Source organism: Physcomitrium patens, chromosome 2 (genome assembly GCF_059467195.1).
Source record: "Physcomitrium patens ecotype Gransden chromosome 2, ASM5946719v1, whole genome shotgun sequence".
In the NCBI taxonomy this organism is placed as follows: domain Eukaryota; kingdom Viridiplantae; phylum Streptophyta; class Bryopsida; order Funariales; family Funariaceae; genus Physcomitrium; species Physcomitrium patens.
Genome location: NC_143411.1, coordinates 6,699,954 through 6,720,601, shown reverse-complemented (window position 1 = coordinate 6,720,601; position 20,648 = coordinate 6,699,954). Strand labels below are relative to the sequence as shown.

The 20,648-nt window shown below is 39.9% G+C and overlaps 4 protein-coding genes across 5 annotated transcripts; 2 read left to right on the top strand and 2 right to left on the bottom strand.

The window, feature by feature from the left end:
• Nucleotides 1-2,613: 2,613 nt before the first annotated feature.
• On the top strand, nucleotides 2,614-6,082 carry LOC112274284 (deoxyhypusine synthase). Its single transcript, XM_024503620.3, has 7 exons — nucleotides 2,614-2,835; nucleotides 3,448-3,615; nucleotides 3,826-4,044; nucleotides 4,279-4,365; nucleotides 4,642-4,747; nucleotides 4,861-5,096; nucleotides 5,430-6,082. The coding sequence occupies exons 1-7, from the start codon at nucleotides 2,638-2,640 to the stop codon at nucleotides 5,532-5,534; spliced, it is 1,119 nt and encodes a 372-aa protein (XP_024359388.1). The 5' UTR covers nucleotides 2,614-2,637; the 3' UTR covers nucleotides 5,535-6,082.
• Nucleotides 6,083-6,911: 829 nt separating this feature from the next.
• On the top strand, nucleotides 6,912-9,459 carry LOC112274310 (uncharacterized). Of its 2 annotated transcripts, none has more exons than XM_024503688.3 (5): nucleotides 6,912-7,602; nucleotides 8,171-8,263; nucleotides 8,494-8,690; nucleotides 8,857-8,920; nucleotides 9,157-9,459. In XM_024503688.3, the coding sequence occupies exons 1-5, from the start codon at nucleotides 7,437-7,439 to the stop codon at nucleotides 9,186-9,188; spliced, it is 552 nt and encodes a 183-aa protein (XP_024359456.1). In that variant the 5' UTR covers nucleotides 6,912-7,436; the 3' UTR covers nucleotides 9,189-9,459. The 2 variants fall into 2 exon arrangements, with proteins under 2 accessions (XP_024359456.1, XP_024359466.1); XM_024503698.3 differs by having other exon boundaries at nucleotides 7,147-7,317.
• Nucleotides 9,460-11,773: 2,314 nt separating this feature from the next.
• LOC112274297 (BTB/POZ domain-containing protein At1g21780) lies at nucleotides 11,774-14,649 on the bottom strand. Its single transcript, XM_024503651.3, has 4 exons — nucleotides 13,282-14,649; nucleotides 12,880-13,028; nucleotides 12,641-12,762; nucleotides 11,774-12,390 (listed from the first exon to the last, which is right to left on the bottom strand). The coding sequence occupies exons 1-4, from the start codon at nucleotides 13,398-13,400 to the stop codon at nucleotides 11,779-11,781; spliced, it is 1,002 nt and encodes a 333-aa protein (XP_024359419.1). The 5' UTR covers nucleotides 13,401-14,649; the 3' UTR covers nucleotides 11,774-11,778.
• Nucleotides 14,650-16,785: 2,136 nt separating this feature from the next.
• LOC112274279 (putative pectate lyase 5) lies at nucleotides 16,786-19,686 on the bottom strand. Its single transcript, XM_024503606.2, has 5 exons — nucleotides 19,209-19,686; nucleotides 18,166-18,793; nucleotides 17,872-17,975; nucleotides 17,611-17,749; nucleotides 16,786-17,455 (listed from the first exon to the last, which is right to left on the bottom strand). The coding sequence occupies exons 1-5, from the start codon at nucleotides 19,406-19,408 to the stop codon at nucleotides 17,243-17,245; spliced, it is 1,284 nt and encodes a 427-aa protein (XP_024359374.1). The 5' UTR covers nucleotides 19,409-19,686; the 3' UTR covers nucleotides 16,786-17,242.
• Nucleotides 19,687-20,648: the final 962 nt, after the last annotated feature.

Genomic DNA, 20,648 nt, shown 5'->3' with positions numbered 1-20,648 from the left:
CTGTTGCGCGAACCACTTCAAGTTCTAGGCTGGACGCAATTACAGGACATTGTAACTCCGAGTCTTTGCAACGTCACAGCTCTTCTCATGAATCAATCTGGCAAAACCTCTGCAAGCTGCCGGATGCGGTGGCTACCTTCCTGTTCAGCGAGTCAATGCAGGGGTTCAATATCACAACTTCGACGCACGGCGTGAACATCAGCGTGAAAAATCATGAGCCATCACTCCAGCACCGATCCTATGAGCCTACACCAGCACTGGCAAGTAACAGTCAGAGGCAAATGTGCCACTCGAGGGTTACTGGCAATTCGAAGAGCATAAATGTGTTGGCAGACTGGGATTCTACTAGGAGCCAGGATTCCTCACTGGGATACGCTCTGTGCCCGGTGAACATCTCAGGTCTCTGCAACGCCATGTTTATGCCGGACAACAATTGCATGCACGCTTTGAGGATGTAGTTGAATGTGATGAACGAGTTCTTTCACTTGTAATAGGTGCGATCTTTGTGTAGGAGTAGCCTCAGTGACTCAATTTTAGTTGAAAAATGCTCATTTTCCTTTATACAAGGTGGATTGTCGATGGAATCTTAGCCCAAACAGGCTTGCTAAGAGTGTTTTACTCGTGCTCGTAGAAGCTCGAAGAATGAGTGCACGCCTTTATCCCAGAAGCAAGCACGGATTTTAAGGAATTCATCGAAATTTAAATGTATACATTGATGGACCAAGGTTTCATGCAATTGAAGCAAAGAGTCTGAAAGAGATGGTTGTGTGTAGTGGGGGCATTTGTTAGCCTTACTTGATTAGCACGACAATGATTTACAAGTCATACATGAACGTCTATTGTTGCTTTTCCTTTGAGATTGCACCACCCTCAAGGAACTTCAGCGGAGTAAAATCACGCGACCAACATGATGCATTTTGAACAGGGAGGGGGGTTGGGAAGGGGGAGAACGGGGATGCAATGATGGTTAAGACAAGTGCATTGAGTAAAACTTTGGTCATTTTATCATTTTCTTATTTAAATTGCTAATATGATTTGTGTTAAAATAAATCAAAAATTCTAACAACCTTAAAAAATATATTTTATGTATGTTTATATATATATATATATATAGGGAATTGTTAAAGCCACACCCCCCAACTCATGTGGTGATTAACTTTGGGGGACGTGGAGCAAGGGACAGAGACAAGGGGTGGACAGAATTAATCATGAGATGGTAACGTGGGGTGTGACTTAAACAACAAAAGAGTGTGGCTTTCACAACTCCCTATATATATGTATACGTAATATTTTTAAATAACATGTAGGAAATTTTTATATAAATAAAACAACATTTAAATCATAAATATTTATATAAAATATTAATTTAATATATTTTTTCGAGCATGTGAATTTCTTTGTCTATGAGCATAAATTGTTGATTTTAAATTTCACCATCAACATATAATTTCCAAAATTAATAGAAAGTAGTCAATACATGATATTTTATTTTATACTTGTTTGAATAGAAATTTCTATGAGTTTATGCTATAAATTGTAAATAATAAATTAATATTATTATTATTATTATTTGCTACAGATGCACATAAAGACAAAAGTACTGAATAATATCAACGGGCAAAAGAAAAGATCAATGTTGATAAAGTAGAAAGGAATTTTACTAGAAAAATTAATATGGTTTTTTTTTTTTTTTTTTTTGTAAGAAATATTAAAGAGATAGAAATAAAGGTGTTTAAAAGAGTATAAGTCTAGTATTGGTACAATAATTTAAAAGTGTGGTCTTTTTAAAATTAAAATAATGTAAAAAAAATATAAGATTTAGTAATGTTATTGATCCTATTCATCCTAATATGGTATGGAATCCATAATGGAAAACTAAGCAGATTTGTTTAAAAAATTAAAAAATAAAATCTACACGGATATTTATTATAAAAGAAATGCAGAAGTACGTCTCCAAATTTAAATGAATAAGATGAATGTGGTCGTTTAAAGATTCCCATTGTTGTCAATATCTTTGGCGTTTTTAGAACGTTCCTGATTTTGAGTTTTACATTTATTTTGTTTCTTTCTGAAAATACAAAAAAGAGGCAAGGATTCCTTTTAGTTATAAGTAAAATTCATTTTTTTGGATTTTATGTTTATTATTATTATTATTATTATCATCATCATAAATTTTATTCACAATGGTATAATATTGGATAATAATCTATTTAATATTTGTTTGCTATATAGACTTTCAAATAAGAATTTAGGTAAAAAGATTTTGTGAAATGACATTTAATTTAAATATATGTTAAGAGTATATTTTTAAAGTATTAATGTAATTTTAAAATAAAATAAAAAAACATGACAAATACACACAAAAATAAGAGACAATTGTTTATCATCCATCTTCATCTAGCAACGTTTTTGGATGAAAGTGTTGGCTTACGACGGCGTTCGAAGTGACGTGGACTGGAATTTGCTACCTCGGGGTGCTGGTGCCTTTACACAGTAGCAAAGGTCTGGATGGATGATTTCGTTGAACGGAACCAGTCCGTCGACGAAAACACGGCGGCTATTCGCAGTCCCTAAACCCTAAACCCACAATTGAGCTCTTTGTTGCTGGGTTGGGTGGATGGAGCATTTTTGTTAGCTATGGCGGAAGACAAATTGCCCGCCGACGTTTTAAATGCTGTCTTGCGAGCATCGCATTTGCCTGAAGGCAACAAAAATCTCGTAGTAGGTTACGATTTCAACAATGGTCTCGACCTTGGTGCGCTTTTGCGCTCCCTTCACTCCACCGGCTTCCAAGCCGCGCATTTGGGCCAGGCGATCGTAGAGGTCAACCGCATGGTTGGTGTTCCTCTTTCTATTTCTCTGGATTTTTCACATCGATTTTACAGTTCTTCATTCCATTATCTTATCGGATTTCAATACTATCGATCTTTTGTGTAGTTCACGAATTGCATGACCAGAGAGTTAATGTTTCTGCGTAAATGATGTTTTTCGATGGAAGACATTATTGGAATATCATTTTACAGATTGATCACGTTCAGATACTGGAGAGCCAGGGTGTTGGATCATACCTGTATAATTTGTAAGAATCTTGGAATTTACTTCTGGAAGGGCACTCTGCAACACAGTTTCAAATTTGGCTGAGATAACAGTGATGATTATTATCCTGTAATAGGAGATCATTGAGTTTTTTGTGTGATAAAAACCTTCCTCTGTTCGTAGTTCTTCTTATGTGCTTTTGTGTCATGCAGACAATGGGTTTCTTTTTCAGTGCTGCTCACGGTCTGCAAGAAAAGAAGCATTTTTTTTTTGAAGCGGATGACCTGAATCTTATTTTGTAGACTATTTTTCTTTGTGTTAAAATGTTTAGTGTCTACACATGTACAAACATTGTGAATCTAAGTGTCACTTTTCCAACTGATGACTTATCATGGAACTTTTGTATTGCAGCTAGACTGGCGGTTGAGTGATGATCCCATAGATGAAGACACTAATGATGATTATAAAGATCCAGAATATCGGAAAGGAGTGAAGTGTAAGATTTTCTTGGGATGTACTTCCAATCTCATATCGTCTGGAGTTCGAGAAACTATTAGATTTCTCATTGAACACAAAATGGTGAGTGCTTGTTTTCTCTTTCCTTATTTCTTTTATTCTTCATCTTGTCATCAAGATAGAACAGCCATGGTAGAGGTTCTCCACATTGTGACAGTTTAGGCCTCAAGATAGCACCTCTTGGCACAACGTTTACTATACAGAGAAAGAGCACATGTTTCACAGTTTCTGGTGATTAAATTGGCAGAGATCATGGTGGTGCTGCGCCTTCAGGTAGATGTGCTGGTTACTACAGCGGGTGGAATTGAGGAGGATCTTATCAAGTGCTTAGCACCCACTTATATGGGCGACTTCGCTATGCAAGGAGCCCAGCTTCGTTCCAAGGGTCTCAATCGCATTGGAAATCTGTTGGTGCCCAATGATAATTATTGCAAATTTGAAGATTGGGTTGTACCCATTCTTGATCAACTTTTAGTTGAGCAGAAAGATCAGGTTTGTTTTTGCATTGGTCCTCGTAAGCGGTTGCAAAGAGGAGAAAAGTCAAAGAGGATTACATTGGAGTGCATTTATATTGGTCTGGATCTCTAACAGCATACCTTAATGACGGGAGAGTAATTTCATGAACATACACAGGGTTTTAGATGAAACTTTTATTCAAGTCGTTTTAGTGTCTGTCTAGGAATTACTTTGGGGTTTTCAAACTGAACATTTTTCTGTTTTTGTCAGGGTACATTGTGGACCCCGTCAAAAGTCATAGCCAGACTTGGGAAGGAGATCAATCACCCAGACTCCATATGCTACTGGGCACATAAGGTATGCTGCTGTTTAGTATGAACAGTTGTCAGATTGTTGAGATGCCAGCACGCTGCTGAGTTCTTTTGGGCTGCTAACTCCTTATGATTTGTGGTTCAGTTGTAATAATTATTGCCATTATATCGCAGATTTACGGGTTTATTTGAGAGATTGTGTAACTGTATCGGTTGGAGAAGGATATTGACCTTGTTATCAATATCAAAGGAGTTCGTGTCAGCTACATTTTTGTAAGTTACATCTATGTTATTCTGACTGGTAGAGATGATTGAAATGCAGAACAATATACCTATATACTGCCCTGCACTTACTGATGGTTCGTTAGGGGATATGATCTACTTCCACTCTTTTCGCAACCCTGGCCTTGTCATAGACATTGTTCAAGGTAAGCATTGTACCCGGTTGGTCTTTCGCATGGTCACTATTTTCAATTAAACTCCTGTTTCCATTCCGACTTTGGAAATGTATGAACGACTTACAATGTTTCAATGGCGGCAGATATCCGGGGAATGAATGGTGAAGCTGTGTATGCCTCACCCTCAAAAACAGGAATTATCATTTTAGGGGGTGGCCTCCCAAAGCACCACATTTGCAATGCAAACTTAATGCGGAATGGAGCAGATTTTGCTGTCTTCATTAATACGGCCCAAGAGTATGATGGCAGTGACTCGGGAGCACGACCTGATGAAGCAGTCTCGTGGGGAAAGATCCGCGGCAATGCTAATTCAGTTAAGGTAGGCTGGTTCTGCTTTAAACTATGTCCATCAATTTTTCTTCGTACGTCCTTCCCAACTTTACGAATAATCGTTTTTTTCGAGATTTTCTGTTTCTAATTTAGGAATTTCACGTTTTTCAAAGCTTCAAAGTCTTCACTTATGTTCCTACTGTTTAAGAATGCAATGAAGCGAAAAGTAATCGAAAAACATGTTTTCTGTGTCACCAAAAACGGTGGTCAGAAAAATACGATAACGGAATACTGCGTTTCTTTGTAACTTTGGTCATATGTATCATGGTTTTTGAAATTCCTTCAAAACTCACGTATGATTCTGGATGGTTCTGAATCACAGGTTCATTGTGACGCCACGATTGCATTTCCCCTTTTGGTATCACAAACATTTGCTCCTAGGGTGAATCTGGAGGGGTACGCTAGGAGTGGATCTGATTCAAGTTAAATTACATGTGCAGCTGCACATTGAGCATACACACACATGCTGCGTTCCGTGGTTAATTTTTGTTACATCCAGATTAAGAAGAGATGTCATAGAACAGAAACCACAATACAGTGCATGTTTTGTGCATGTACAGTGGTAGGATTAATTACATTATTGGATTTGATTTTCGTAAGGTATCGTTTCTTTGTAGCAATTTGTGACGTAGATTTCTATTATTGTTAAGTTTCGGACTTACAAGTCTGAAGTGGATAATTAGAACATTACATCTCCATTCTTCATTGCTACTGCGGTGAAAATACGAACCTAACCCTCAGAAAACATGTTGCACTTTTATTACACCAATTTGGTAGGACACGTCGTGCCGAAGTCTTAGTTGGACTGAGGGGTTGTTTACACTGAGTGAACATCTGCAACACCAACGGTTAATTTTTTTTTAGAGTGTTCCGGATTTCATCTTGAAGATTGTAGTTTACCTGGGGTGTGTCAAATTTTCATAACATTTAGTGTACACACCAATTCATATTATATTAATATTTTTTTAATCCAAATCTATAATTGTTTTTATCTAGTATGTATTAATGATCAAAGTTGAGAATTGAAATTGAGAAGTAGAACACTGTATTATAATTCTCTTTTTAATTATGCAGCTATCAGTTTACTGCAGCACCCAATAAATCAAATAATTTGTTTGATACCGTACTAAAAACACAATCAACACAATTGAACTAAGATACTAGGGTGTGATTTGAATTAGATAGAAATGAAACATAATGTTTTAATTTGAATGGTTCTTCTGAAACTTCTCAAATTGTTTCGATAGTGATTCTCCTTCTCGTCAGTTTTACTTTAAAAAAGTTTGCAGAGTTTAAACGAACCCAATTGGTAGTTTTGGAGGCTATGAATTACTGGGATCAATGACATCAAAAAAAAGTTAGAAATCATGATCGTAATTTACATTTGGGATGAATATGTTTCAGTCGGGTGATAATTTAAAACATTAAAACTCAAACCTGAGAAAATCCTGTTCGACAGCATAACTGGTTCTAACATTTAGTAAAGAGAATTTGTTTCTGACGTTTTTCTCTTTAAAAAAATGGTTAATAGTAGATTTTCAGATCCACAACTTCCAAGCTCCTGTTCATACTTCACGTGTTTTACAGCCCCATTTTCTCGAACATGATTTCAGTGACAAAACCGAAACCTCTACCGACCTAGCAATGTCGGAACTACTTTCACTGGGATCAGGGCTCAGATATGTTTCTGGCAGAGACGGTAAAAGTTTCCCTCATTGTTGCCCTCGGGGCATGGACCAGTATACCTTTCAAAGCAAAATCCTGTATAACCCAATACGTGTTCTTGCGCAACAGAGTTGCACACCCATCAACCAACAAGCACTCGTACACACTCACAATTCCACAATTGAACCCTAAGGCAAGCTTGAAAAAAATGCGAGCGACACTGTTAGTACACATCCTCAAACCCACAAACCCCAGCTCACCGGAAATAAAGGACGGTGCAATGCCCTATGGATGAATGGTTACAGGCCACGAGGCTCAGGAGCGCCCATCTACTTCGTCCCGATACGGGCGGTAGGGATTTCGATGTGTTCTTTGAGTATTCACCAGCGCTGATGCTGCTGCTGCTACAAGCCTGTTGAGTTTAGATGTTGAGGAGAGATTCAATGGATTTTGGGTTTAGTAGGAAATGGGTAGCGAATGTGATCTAGCGAACGAGACATTGGACTGGTGAGGTGATCGCACGGATGTTTGGATGGCAGGATGTGGTAAGGATGGGCTTGTCTCTCGGGCTCCTTCGTCCGTTACCTGAAGCTGATACAAAGAGAAATTTGTTGTAAGAGTTCATTGTTAAGGATCTGGATAAGGAGGGATAGTAATTTGTAATATGGGGTCACTTAAGAACGAGAACGACCAGAGAGAAAGAGAGGGTTGTTTTGGTGTTATGAGTGTAGAGTCGGGTTTGGAAGGCAAGAGAATCCATTTGCTGCCGTGCGGCACCAATTATACTGGTCCTGCTCCTGTGGAAGACTACTTCAAAATCAAAGCAGCTGGTTAGTTGGCTTTGTGACTCCCATTTTGATTCACACGATTTTTTGACCTGTATTCTTTATGTTTGACTTTCACGAGTGCCACATTTTACACGTTCGCAATTCTACGACTTCCCAAGTTTCCTCAATTTAAGGGCTGATAAATCGTCGGAAGAAATCTGATCCTATTCCTATTCCGCTGCTTCTATGTTCTATGAGTTCAGTCAGCGTGGATTCATCATCAGAGTAGTTTTTCTCTTAAGAATAGAAATTAAAGTGATGATAATATCTTTTCACTGAGATTGGATTGTGAAACAATGACGGAACATTTAGCAGTCGAGTTGTGAAGGCTAATCTCTATTCCAGGTCTGCAATGCAGCTACGTAAAAGTCTTGTGCAGCTTAGGGTTCTCACCTGCCTAAGTGATCAATAAGAGTATATAGAAAGTGATCCACATTAACTTATGGGAGTTTATCTTGTGGAAGCAGATAACAAACATTTGATTTGGTTAACGTTCGTCGCTCATCATTTGAATTCTTTTTAATGTAACAGTTCTGGAAATTGAAACACTCAAGAACTTGTGCTGATGTAGGTTCAAACGAGGATGGCATTGTAATGGAGGAGGCAGCGTTTAGAGGAAGGAAACTAATGGGTTCCAGGCTTCCCCTTCCGGAGGGCTTTTGCGGTTACCTCTTGACCCCCCCCCCCCCCCCCCCCCCCCCCTGGGCATGCCCTCATCTTCTCGTTTTCTTTGGGATTTTCTTTAGTTTAAAGTTCTGGGTAGTCTTCAGGATCAGTCTACAGGCATTATTATCATCAGACCTTATTTCGTGACGATGTTTATGCACTCCCCTTCAGCCATCTTGTCTTACTGGACTTGGTCACTCATAACGCAGATGTCTTGGTGGGTGGCAGGCTTTGTTTTAAAGAAGGTTATTGGATCGAATAATGAGAATGGAAAGATTAAGGTGAAGTCATTAGAGAAGGACGGCTTCGATGTGTGGAAAGCAGATGCAATGTTTGGAGAGTTCTCCTACTGGAATCATGATACTTTGCCCACCAAAGACGACAGTATCCGCTCAGTTATGGAGTGGCTTCCAGTGTCTGCAGCTGTAAGTTTCCTATTGAAAATTAACTCTTTTATCTTCGCGTTTGAATAGGGATAGTCTTTTTAACACGTTTGTCTAATCCAACACGATTAGGGGCATCGTCCTTCTCAAGGTTGATCACTTATTGCATTGTTAAAGCTAATTTTTTCAACGTTGATTTAATATGTAGCTGCACGAAGAGGTGACGGCAGACGGCGCGGCAGTCATTGCCGAGAAAATGAAATTACAATCAGGTTTGCACATCAAATGTGAATCCGCCCAAGTTTTATATTGAAGCTTTCAGCTGTGCTAAGCATGTTAGTCAGGCATAGTATTGTTGCTGAAGTCGCATATTACAATGAGTAATTGGTTTGTGGAACACTGCAAGATCATGGTTGCAACCTAATTCCATGTGCTATTGTTTGACTGAGAGCCCCTTGAGAAGATATGTGCTCACAATGGTTGTATACTTCGATTTTTCTTGACGCAGAATCTTTAGCAGGATCAAAGAGGAAGCTGTAGGAGCATATTCAATCTCTGAGATTGTTTTGACACCCCCCAGAACACAACTGCTCGGTCAGATGCTCAAACTAAGATAGCTTTGTGTTGTGGGCATCAAGCTCATTCAGAGGAGGATTTCACTGTTTTCATTTGTTTAGAATTTCATAACAAGGCTAAGCAACCGGCATCATCTCTTCTTTTTGGTAGCTTCTGATTTTATTCAAACTGTTGTACTATGACTTGTACAATTTTCCAAAAGGTTATATGGTCTCTTTACCTACTTGTTGCTTAACCACGGCCATTTCTATTTTTTTGTTTATTTATTGTTTTTCATAGGGCCTTTGCCACTTTAACAGCCTTTTTGTTTATCTTTTGTATTTTTTTTTATTTCTTAAGGGTTTTAATTTTACATGTAATTTTATGATATGTTTCTTTTTACTTAAGTTATTTTAGTGCATCTTCTATATTTAAATGCATTATATTTTAGTATCACAATTTTTACTTGTCCAATACCTATAACAAATTGTATAGTTGCAATTATTCTTAATTTTTTAATAAAATATTAATATAGTGGTATAAAATATTTTATTTACTTTCATGGTACTTAAACTCTTCAAAAAATAATAATAAATTGTTTCATTTTTTTTAAAAAATAATATCTTATTTAATACATTCGTAACTAATTTTTTTAGATTAATTATATTTCTATGTATAGGCAAATGTATTTAGTATAACATAAGATACTTTGTTATTATATAATTAAATATATATACATAAGACATGTGTTTTTATCTTAATCCTTTTTTTATTGATCCATGTGTTAATTTCTAAGCAATATTGGAATTTTTAGATTTAGTTGTTTTAGTTCTTTCTATCTTCACACTATTTTTTTTTTTTTTTTTTTTCCCCATAATATCTAAATTTTTATAACTATTTCTTTCTATATTTTTTATTGTGCTACTTATAAACAAAATCTTTATTTTGGAATCTTTTGTTTCTATCATCAATAGCTAGTAATACAATTATAAATCCTTTTGGTTTTGATCTTTCAAAAGATTGACATTCTTGGCTAATGTAGGAGGTATTACTAGAACTTGGATTTGTAGGAAGAACAAGAAAAAATAATATTAGATTTTATTTTTATTTTTATACAATGCAATATATTTTAACAAATATTTTTATGTTTTTTTTTACTTTTGTTCAAAATGTTTAGAATAACATAGCCCACAAAATAACCTTTTTATACTTTGATTATACTTGAGACATAAACAAAAACCAAAGCTACCTCAAAATTAAAAAGTAGTAGTATATACCATTGTGATCGCCATTGGGAGCAAAGATAGAAAAGAAGTTATTTAATTTGATATTTACAACATTGTCACACTACATTTAGCAAAATATCTTAAAGCAAATACTACCTATCACAAGATCCAATCATCTACTTTTATTAAATATCATACAATGTATTCTTAATGAATGTTAAATTCAAACGTTTAATAACTAAATATCAAAGGTGTAATTTATACACCTTTTGTACCACTCAATATTACGTAAATATTTAATTGGCTTCTATAGTAAAAAACTTGTGCATACCTAGGGTACTTTAGGACAAGTGAGATGACATAAACAAAATTATCCTTTTGTAGAGACATTTTTAACAAAGAACCACATCATGAAGAAAATAACAATATTATTGTAAAGATTTTTCTTAACCATAGCTCTTTTGCAATTTGATATTGATGTAATTCTAAAATTTTACCATCATTTAACAAAAAATAACACAATCAAAAAAGAAAACTCAACTTTCTAATTTATGTTTGTAATAAAAATATTTAAGAGTTCATAGGATGTTAACAAAGATGTATCACACATTTTTATTCCAAACTTTGCAATAGTAAAACCAATCTAACTTTCTTACATCGACAAAATTTGAAATCTTACACCAAAGTTTTTATTACTGAATGTTGCCTAGTTGCAAAAGACAAGCTAAAAGCCCTCTACTTGTCCAAATCATCAACTTAATGATAGTAATTTCTAAAATTCACTACTATTATAAGATATCAACATAAAGTAACAAATACCACCTTAAAACAAATGTTTGGTCTAACAATAATACAACTCAATTTATTTGTTGTAAATCATTTGATAATAGAACCAATTTGTGGATCTAATGTGAATTAGTTATAATACATATTATGCTATTTTATTTTTATTATTATCAATTGTTTCTTATCTCCAAAAGACAACCAAACACAATCATAATACTAAATACTAAAGACAAATTTTTCTAAAGTAAAAAAATCTTCCTCCTATCCCCTCAAAAGATGCACTATTTAATGAATTCCAAGTTGATGTTCTATTGGTTTCTCCATTCTCTACACAAACTTCCTCAAGCAATCTTCTTCCTCTAACACCCTCTTCTATTATGATCAACAATGAATCACATGTCATAGATTGTGTGGAGGTGCATTGCTACAGAATTTGTGAGAAGGAAACGATTCAAAGGTTATATAAGACAACATTCTAATGAAAGGAATGAATCTATCGTGCGATTTGAAGTCAACAGATGGGTAGAGAGAAAGACACGACGCAGGGTACACCGACAGTTATTTTACAAGCCATGTATTTTGAGCAGTTTGATTTGTTCCTGCACAAGCTCAACTACGAGATCCTTGTCGACGTCTTGCAGGAATGCGTCGAACTCGTTGCGCAAGTCATGGACCTTACCAAATTCAAGCAGGTAGCGCAAACACTCACGCTTCAGATCCTTGAGCTGGTAGAGCCATGCGTCATGCAGCCTGACTAACACATTGCTACCGTCGATGTCGTCTACTAAGCTCGACTCGCAGGCCTCCTTCAGGTCCACGATGTCATATTTGTGCGCCGCCCGCACGAGGGCAACCCTGTGTTTTCGAAAGTCTGGGTATTTCAAATTCCCATACAAAAAGCTGAGGAGCGCACGACAAGACTCCAGGCACATGTCGTTTATGCGAACTGTGGCGGACTGCTTTTCCATCAAGTTGTGGGAGAACATGGAATCGAAAACAGGGGAACGTGCTGCAAGGATAGCGCGGTGAGCGCCTACGCAACCAGTGGCCGAGCAAATCGTCACGTCGGTGTGAAGACCCTCTTCCAGCATTCGAGACAGGCACCGGGCTATACCAACCTCAGCTCGCGATTGTAAGTATTCTTCGCCTGTCCAGATAGAATGTGGATCGCCACTCTGCACATCATCTGAGAAATTTTGAAAATGCCCCATAACCAACATGCAGAGCTTTCTGAAAGCTCTGGAGTCCTTCTGCACTACGTTAGTAGACTTCGGCTTGCTATGGAAGGAACAAGACAAGTTATACGTTAAATCCGAGCTCATTGCATGTCGAGTTGTGAGATCTCTCCTGGACTCATTTCGAGCAAACTAGGATAACAATGAGCAACGAGTGAAAGTGATACAGAATTTGTGAAGAAAAGCTCACATGCGAGGATGCTACTTTCAAATCGTGAAATTCAATTTCCACAAGAAATCTACCGTATGCCACAGAGTATTCTAATGGCCACATGAAGTCATCAGAGCTGCTCCGAAGCAACTTGTCACTAACTGCCACATCCCACAAGACAAGTGAAGAATTAAGCTCCATACTCGAAGATTTTTAAGGTTGGAGCAGAGGCAGCATGGAGGCAGACGTGCTGGCAAGGGGGAGAAAATTTAAAGTACCTATCAAACCCTTGGATTCCACACGTTGACCATCGCTACCTCGGACCAGAATCCGAACCGTGAAAGTGGCAATGGGCGATGGCTCCTTGCGGCAATGTTCTGGGTATAGACGCACGATCAGGGATGCCTTTTTCTCGATGAGTATATGCCTACAAAATTAGCTTTCAAGTTGTAAGCACCACAACAGCCCCCACTTCTACAGACAGAGCATTCCATAAAACAAGGTTTTTGACCCCAGCATGCCGGATGGGCATCTAGTTTGTTCGAAATTCGGTGAGTGAGTTGATTGAACTTATTCACGGACGTTACAATTCAAAGCACGGATCAAAGTCTTTCCATGCAAGAAGTCCAAGAAATCCATTGGTGCACGAAAGTAGAAGTCAGTCGCAGGAAGAGGATTACCAGTTCCAGAGGCCGATTTTGAAAGGATCTGATCGACGATAACAGCCAGTTCCGAGGCTGTCCACACGCAATTGAACAAGCCTTGTGGTTGTCTCCACTTTGGAAATACAGTCTGCCATGCCTGTCTGTAAGAGCAATCACCACGGAGTCCCTGGGGTATAATACAATCAGCACGCTGCGGAGACGGCCTGTCCCCTTTTCCTTTATCTGGTTCTTCCCAATTCGGTCGGCGTCATTAGATGATTATTGTTGTTGTGTCCACCACGATAAAAAGGATTTCCGTATCAAGGATTCCTGTGCACCTTAAGGGACAAGAATCTCATGATGCTTAGATCACATTTTCTCTGTTTCTGAGTTAGAAGCAGCAACTCTAGTCCCGAATGTAAAATTCGCCTGCACACCCTCACGAGGACTCTTCCAAACTTCGCGATTGCTTAACATGTTAGCGCCGTCATTGTGAATTAGACCAGCTAATTACATTTGGCTTGTCGGAGTGCAAGAACAGCAGAGCTTTTGCCCGCTTCAGAAAAGGATTTCTTTCTCAAGCAAGAGCTGCAGTGATTGACTAAAGACATGTCCCCCGATCACATCGGCGAGGTACATGAGCGTCTGTTCCTGGCTGAATCACTCCGAACCACAGAAAATCGAACTGCAGGACACGTTCATCAACCGCATCCAACAGTACCCAAAACGTCACGCCAGCACACTGCAATAATTTAACTTCCCCGCACCCCCGACCCCAAGCACAATTACGAACGAACGACCCTCATGCGGCTTCTACGCAACAGAGGAGCCCTGCAACGCACTCGGAATAAGTTGATGTGTATTTCTCAGACTCACCAATCTCATCATCCGCCAGTGCTCAAAATCCACAAACGTTCAGCTGGGTAAAGCTACAACCACACATCAAACTCTCCTCAACGCGAGACGATGGCGGAGCCAAGCTAAGCGAGTGACGATTCCGATTGTCTTCGCAAGTGACGAGAGGAATTCCATGAATCTTCGAAAGGAAGCAAACGGGGAACCATCAATGCTAACCTCCAACCCTAACACTACCATGCGAAGTCAAAATCGGACAAGCCAACACCCACAACCAAGTGCATCCCAGGGAGCAGAATCGGCGCGCCTCGAAACAAACGCCGCGTGACAAAGGCCACCGTGGTAAAGCAAGAGCTTGGTGCCCCGCTCCCTTCACTGAGAGAGAGAGAGAGAGAGAGAGAGAGAGTGACTAGTTTATTGCACAACGAATGGGTGCAGTCAGGCAGGCACGCAGGCAGGCTCGGATGATGATGCAGAGAAGCGAGAGCCGGGATGGGCACAATTGGGCCTGCGCTGTCGCTCCTCCTCCGGTACGCACGCCATGTGAGTACTGGTAGCGCAGAAGCACCAGCAGCGTAGCTAGCTAACTAGCTTGGTAGAATAATAGAATACATACAAGGAAAAGGAAAAAGGACAGAAAAGTAGAATATTTGGCTGGCGAACTGCTGCTGCTGCTTCTGTTGATGCCTAATTCTCGGAGGAGCATTGGCGATGGCGGCTGAATCCTTTCTCCTTTTGCTTTGCGTTGCGTTGCTTTGGCGATGCGTCGTGGTCCCGTTCTCACTCTGCATGCTTCGTAGTGGTGGTGGTGACGGGCCTTGGTAGCGGGGCCGGTACTCGTGGCTCCCGGTGGAGTTTCTGAGGGCTTTTTCATGCGCTCTTCACTTTATCGCCACCCTCTGTATCCAATCTTCTCATTTGGTTTCCTTCTTTCTGTTCATTTGGTTTCTATTTCCATTACTTCATTCATTCTTATTCTATTTTAGTATCATTTTTATTGTTATTATTTTTATTTTTTTTGTGTAATCTAGTTGATTACGTTTGTATTGTATGTTGTGGTTTTTGTCTTTTATGGGTTTCTAGGATTTTTGCCTTTGGTGGCATTGTTTTTGTGGCTGTGGTCATTTTGTGCAGTTCTTTTTGGGGGAATTGGAGCTTGGTGGGATTGTTTTTTGTTTGGGTTTGTGAACTCTGTTTGTATGTTTATTTCGTTCTTGTGAGGAGGTGGAAGACATTGTGTGTTCATATAATGTGTGCCACCAATTGCCTTCTATATTTGGTAAGGAAATGATTATATATATTTAATTATTTATATATATAATTTAGGAGACTCTGATTTATATTTGGAGACTCTCCAATAAAATGTCTGATTTCACCAATCCATGGCATTGCTTGCTATATTTCCACTACTCTTTGCTGATTTTACACTTCAAAATAGTGTGGTTGGTTTATTTTTACCAAGATTTAGTAAATCTGTAAATAATACTTGTATGATTTATTTTATGGGCCATTATGTAACATATTTTCTCAAATCCAAAATAAAAATAAAATAAAATAAAATATCATTCATATTCACCTCAATTTTTGGAAAGTTGAAAAAACAACAAGAGCATTCTCATATTTCAGTAATTTAAAAAGAGCATATATATATATATATATATATATATATTACTTATACCATAAAAGCCACTTTATATTACCACGTAAATTATAATCCAATATATTAAAAAGGAATTTCTAAGGCTCCAACCTTGAAGAGCATCCACCGACCCTACGACGGGCTGGAAGGGGAATCTTCAAGTCTCGACCCCGCCCGGCCCGGCCCGGCCCGACCCGACCCGACCCGCCGCCCATCCACGATCGTCCGAGTTGGCAACATCGGGGACGTCGAATACCAACCGTATGAATGGACGGCTGAGATCGCGTTCACCAGCAACTATGCATTTTCTGAACAAAAGTAACACAGCAGAGCTTGGTTTCCACCTCCAAAGCTCGTATGCTAAATGCCTTCATAATTTCCTTTAACTCCCACCAACCACAATCTGGTCTTGTAGGCAAAATTAATTCCTTTCAATGATTTAAAATGAAAAAAATACATAGCATATGGTATCCAGTATTTACAACGGGAAAGACGATCCAATGAGGAGTTGAAGTTCTGATACGATATTGAATTAAGGAATGGATGCATCATAGAGGCTGGAGGTCAAGGTACCCACTTCCAGGATGGAAAGATAAATCTCTTCAGCTGAATAAATTCACAGCACCAATCTGGTACTCGTGTTGTGTCGGTTTTTTAGTTGAGGCATTTCTGTGATTCATTATCAACCACGGTGCCGTTGTTGACTTGTATTGTATAGCCTGTGAATTGATTTTTTTCTTTTTCTTTTGTGGTGGGGATATTGATCGTGTTCAGGAGTAGAGCTTCATCCATTTTGCAAGGTTGAGTGAATGATGCCTGTCAGTGGGGTAAAGCTCCAGGATGTAGATGCAGCTCGAGTAGTATGTCGACATGATCACCCAACAAGCGTGCCAGAAAAGGCTATTTAATTGGGAAGATGTTTGGCTAAACTTGCAAAAGCCAGGGCTGTGAATCCAGTTACTTTCCAAGGATGTCATTTCAGGGGTTAGAATGCAGCAGTGTGATGGTAATCAGTTGCAGGACTGCAAATACTCAGTCTTTATACGTTCTGATGGAGAAATTCAAGGCTGCGATTATGAAAATCACTAGGTACAGAGCTCAGAACGTATTTGCTTTTACGTCCGTAGGTAGTTATCACATGGCACCAGTTCGTGAGAGAGCACCCTGGCATAAGAGTTGTGGGCCACGTTCGCACAGCCACTCATCAAAAGAAAGATAAAAGTGAATAGTCTTACACGTTTTTGTTTCGTTTTCGAAGGTTGGTACGTATTGATTAGAACACAAACTAGCTACACCACACTGTGGTTATGGGCTAGGTCGACCATACATGGCCAGCGCTCGACCAGTAACACAGGGGACGCTTCAGAAATGCACAGAAACCAAACGCCGTCTTATCGCTAGCCAAAAGTCGTTCGACCAACTTTTTGGCAGATTGCGGAGACCACTGTCCTGTGGAGAGTGATCTTAGGCTAGATAATGGAGCCATCCAGCTTATGCTCTCGATCACAAAGCAAGAGGTCCTGCGTCATTGGTCATGGATTGCACCATGGCAGCAGGGCGAGCGCTGAAACTGGTAGCCTTCGCAAAGAATCGAGTACTTGTAGATTCATCTCCTGACTCGGTGAAGAAAGCACCATTCAGGAACATGTCACCTGAGGATCTCCAGTTCCAACTGTCTTCGTTCTTGTTGCCTCCGTCTTCGATGCGCTTGGTGACCTGCACAAGATCTCATACTCAGTTCCTTCGCACAAATTTGATTCATTCCTAAGGATGCGAAGACAAGTGAGTGGTTCCATTCCACGGACTTTGTTATGGAAAGCGTTTGACAGCCTGGATTGATTGCGAAAATCTAAGACGAGCAGGAAGTCTACCTGTTTCTTGACCTTTGAATCGGGAGCGAAGAAACGGTTTCCCTCACTGTTTATGATAGGATTTTCACTTCCTCCAATAGCATACATTCCCCATCCTTGATAATTGTTGTTGACTATATGAAATGTACCCTGTCGGCACCTACAACACCATGGAACGTTGATGAATATGCTCTCAATGAGGAACTTGCAATCCGCAGCAATGGCTTCTCTGGCGTGAAGTAATATGTGGAATCAAACCAGGACCAGATATGCTACACTCACCTTGGCATGCGCTCAATGAGATTTGCTCCGAAGTGGTTAAAGGCGACAGTGACTCTCATGCCCTTGTCTATTGAGTCTTTCGGGTGAGCCCCAAGCAACATCACCTGCGCAGACAAAGTGACAAGTAGCAACGACTCAAAACCTGACGCACTAGGTTTCCGCACATAGTTTTCAGAAACTTTTCAATTGAGAAGCGTCCACGTCTTTTGTTACTTTTGTCCAATCCACATTTTCCCATGACCATAACGAAGAAAATATGCGGGCGATACCATTAATTGCGAAGAAACAGTTTACCTTGTCGTGGTTCTCAAAGTAATTGTTAGAGATGGTAACATCAGTGGATCCTTGAATGACATCAACAAGGCCGTCAGCGCAGTTTGAGAAGTAGCAGTGATCTACCCAGATGTCGTGTGAGCCGAAAATATTGATGCCATCCCCATCAGTTTTGCCTCTGCTTCCGTAGTGGGATGGAGAGCTCCTTACATGAGCAGGTCCGGTGACTTTACAATCGTGAATGTGAATATTGTGGATAATGATGTTACTGACATGTTGCAGCGTCAGACACGCTCCTCCTGCAATGTGGACATTGTACCCACGACCATCTAGGCTCTTGTAGCTGTTCATGATAAGCTCCTGCTTGAGTTTAATATTCATGTTGCGGCTGAAAACAATCCAAAGAGGCTCGACTTGAATGACACCGTAGCGAAGTGTTCCCTCTTTGGGGTTTACAACGTCGTCGTCGCCGTCATCTGTGACAACATAAACTCTTCCATTCTTACCACCGATGGCATTCTTGCCGAAGCCAAGGGCGCAATCTGCAAGCTGCTGTCGGTCCTTAGTCCAGTTTGGATTGCACCTCCAGCAATCATCGACAGGGTTGCCATTGCCACACCCTCTAAGATCACCCCGGTTCGAAGTGGACCTGCGTCGCACCAAAATAACACTTAACGTTAGACTCGCGCAAACATTAAGTGCAGCGTAGTGCAAAAACTATTTCCTTAACAGTTGTTGCGCAACACACATTGCTTGTACAAGGGAGATTCTTTCGAAGCTCCCACTCCAGACACATTTCCCGAAATTGTTCAGACAGGGCTTCAGACCGAAACAAGAAACCACTAAAAAAAAAATCCAGCCCATCAAAACAAGCTCCTATCCCTCGTGGCAACATCATATCAAAACGCAAACAAATGAACATAGCATGTGCTTCACGACCTTCATTTTAGCAAGCTTGACTTAACGGCATTGTGTGGGTCAACAGCATCGAAGTTAACACACAAACTCTTAAAACACACACACACACACACACACAAGGAAAAAGGAAGGAAAAGAAAACTAACCTAAACTCTGAGTCCGCAGCACTCCTAAGAGTCTCGTGAGCAGAAACGGAGTGAAAAGCACCAGGCAGATGCGCCTCCTCAAGCTTCATAGACCCACCAGAGGCAAGGGTCCTCACAGCCTCGCAACCTAGCCACTCCCACTGACAAAGAAAAGCAACGACACCCCAGGCCATGGATTGTTGCCACACCGAGGCCGCCATCGCAGCAAGCAGCAAGCAAGAGGTGAGAGTCCACACTCAACCAAACAAGGCCTCCAAACCCGATTCGTCCAACCCACTTCAGCTTCTCACGACACAAAAAAAAAGCCCCAGCTCGCAGAACAATACACCCGGGCGGGGCACATCATTCCCGCAAACAGTAATGCCTCCACTCGTACTGACACGACCTCAGGATGTCCCCGATCTCGCAAGCGGGAGATGTAATGGCACGATGGTGGAACTGTGACGTTGAGCGCCAACCAAAGCCAGATGGCGAGAATGGGTAATGTGGGTGTTACAGGAGGGCTTCTTAACGGCGTGCACGCGACGCGAAATCAGCTGCCCGGGACTGGAATTGCGCCTCTATAACTTACTCCTTCTGCTGCAGACACTTCCTGACGGTGTCAGAGAGGCTGAATTCAAGCAAGCAAGCGTGAGACCAGTAACGAAACTCAGTGTAAGTTAACTGAGCGGTGCCTAAATTCTAGCTGCAGGTCTGCAATTCCATCCGAGTCTTCTTCATTAAACGGAGGACTTGGTGGGGGGGGATGTAAATAATTAATTCCAAGTGGGGATTATGTGTTTGCTTCTTCCGATGCAACACGTCTCTCTCGCATCTGGGCTCCAACTCTGCGGCGCTTGTCGGCGCGATTTTATCGATCCTGCCGCGGGCTTCGGTGGAATTGATGGATCGATTTATGGATGAATGTAAGATCGGATGAATGATTGGATGCCGTAGTGGATGAGGAACTCGTCCCCCGGTTTGAATGTGTTCGCTGGAGGCGTTGACTTGGAGTAATAGATAAAAGGCGCTTTAAAACGAAGAAGAAGGAAGAAAAATAAAATAAAATAAAATAAAATGGGGGGGAGTTCTTTACTACGCGGGTTTTTGTTATTAAGGTGTTAGAAAAGTGATAATTGAGAACAATACGCTTTTTGTCATTGTTTAAGGAAGAAGTTTTTATGTATAGAAAAAGGTTGTGTTTAATTAATTAATTATATATATATAACAATGATAATAGTAATATTATTATTTAAGAAAAATTTGTCTACGTATTCGTTTTTCTTTTTTTTTGAAAATTACGTTATGACACGTTTCTTAGTATTTGAAACAGTAGATGTAGCATATCTAAATCGTTCAATTTCTTTTTTCGTAAAATTCTTCTGTTGGAGAAAGGTTTTCATTCTTCCTCTTTGTTTCTCCCCACAATTGTACACACCAACGTGTAATATTTTTGGAAAA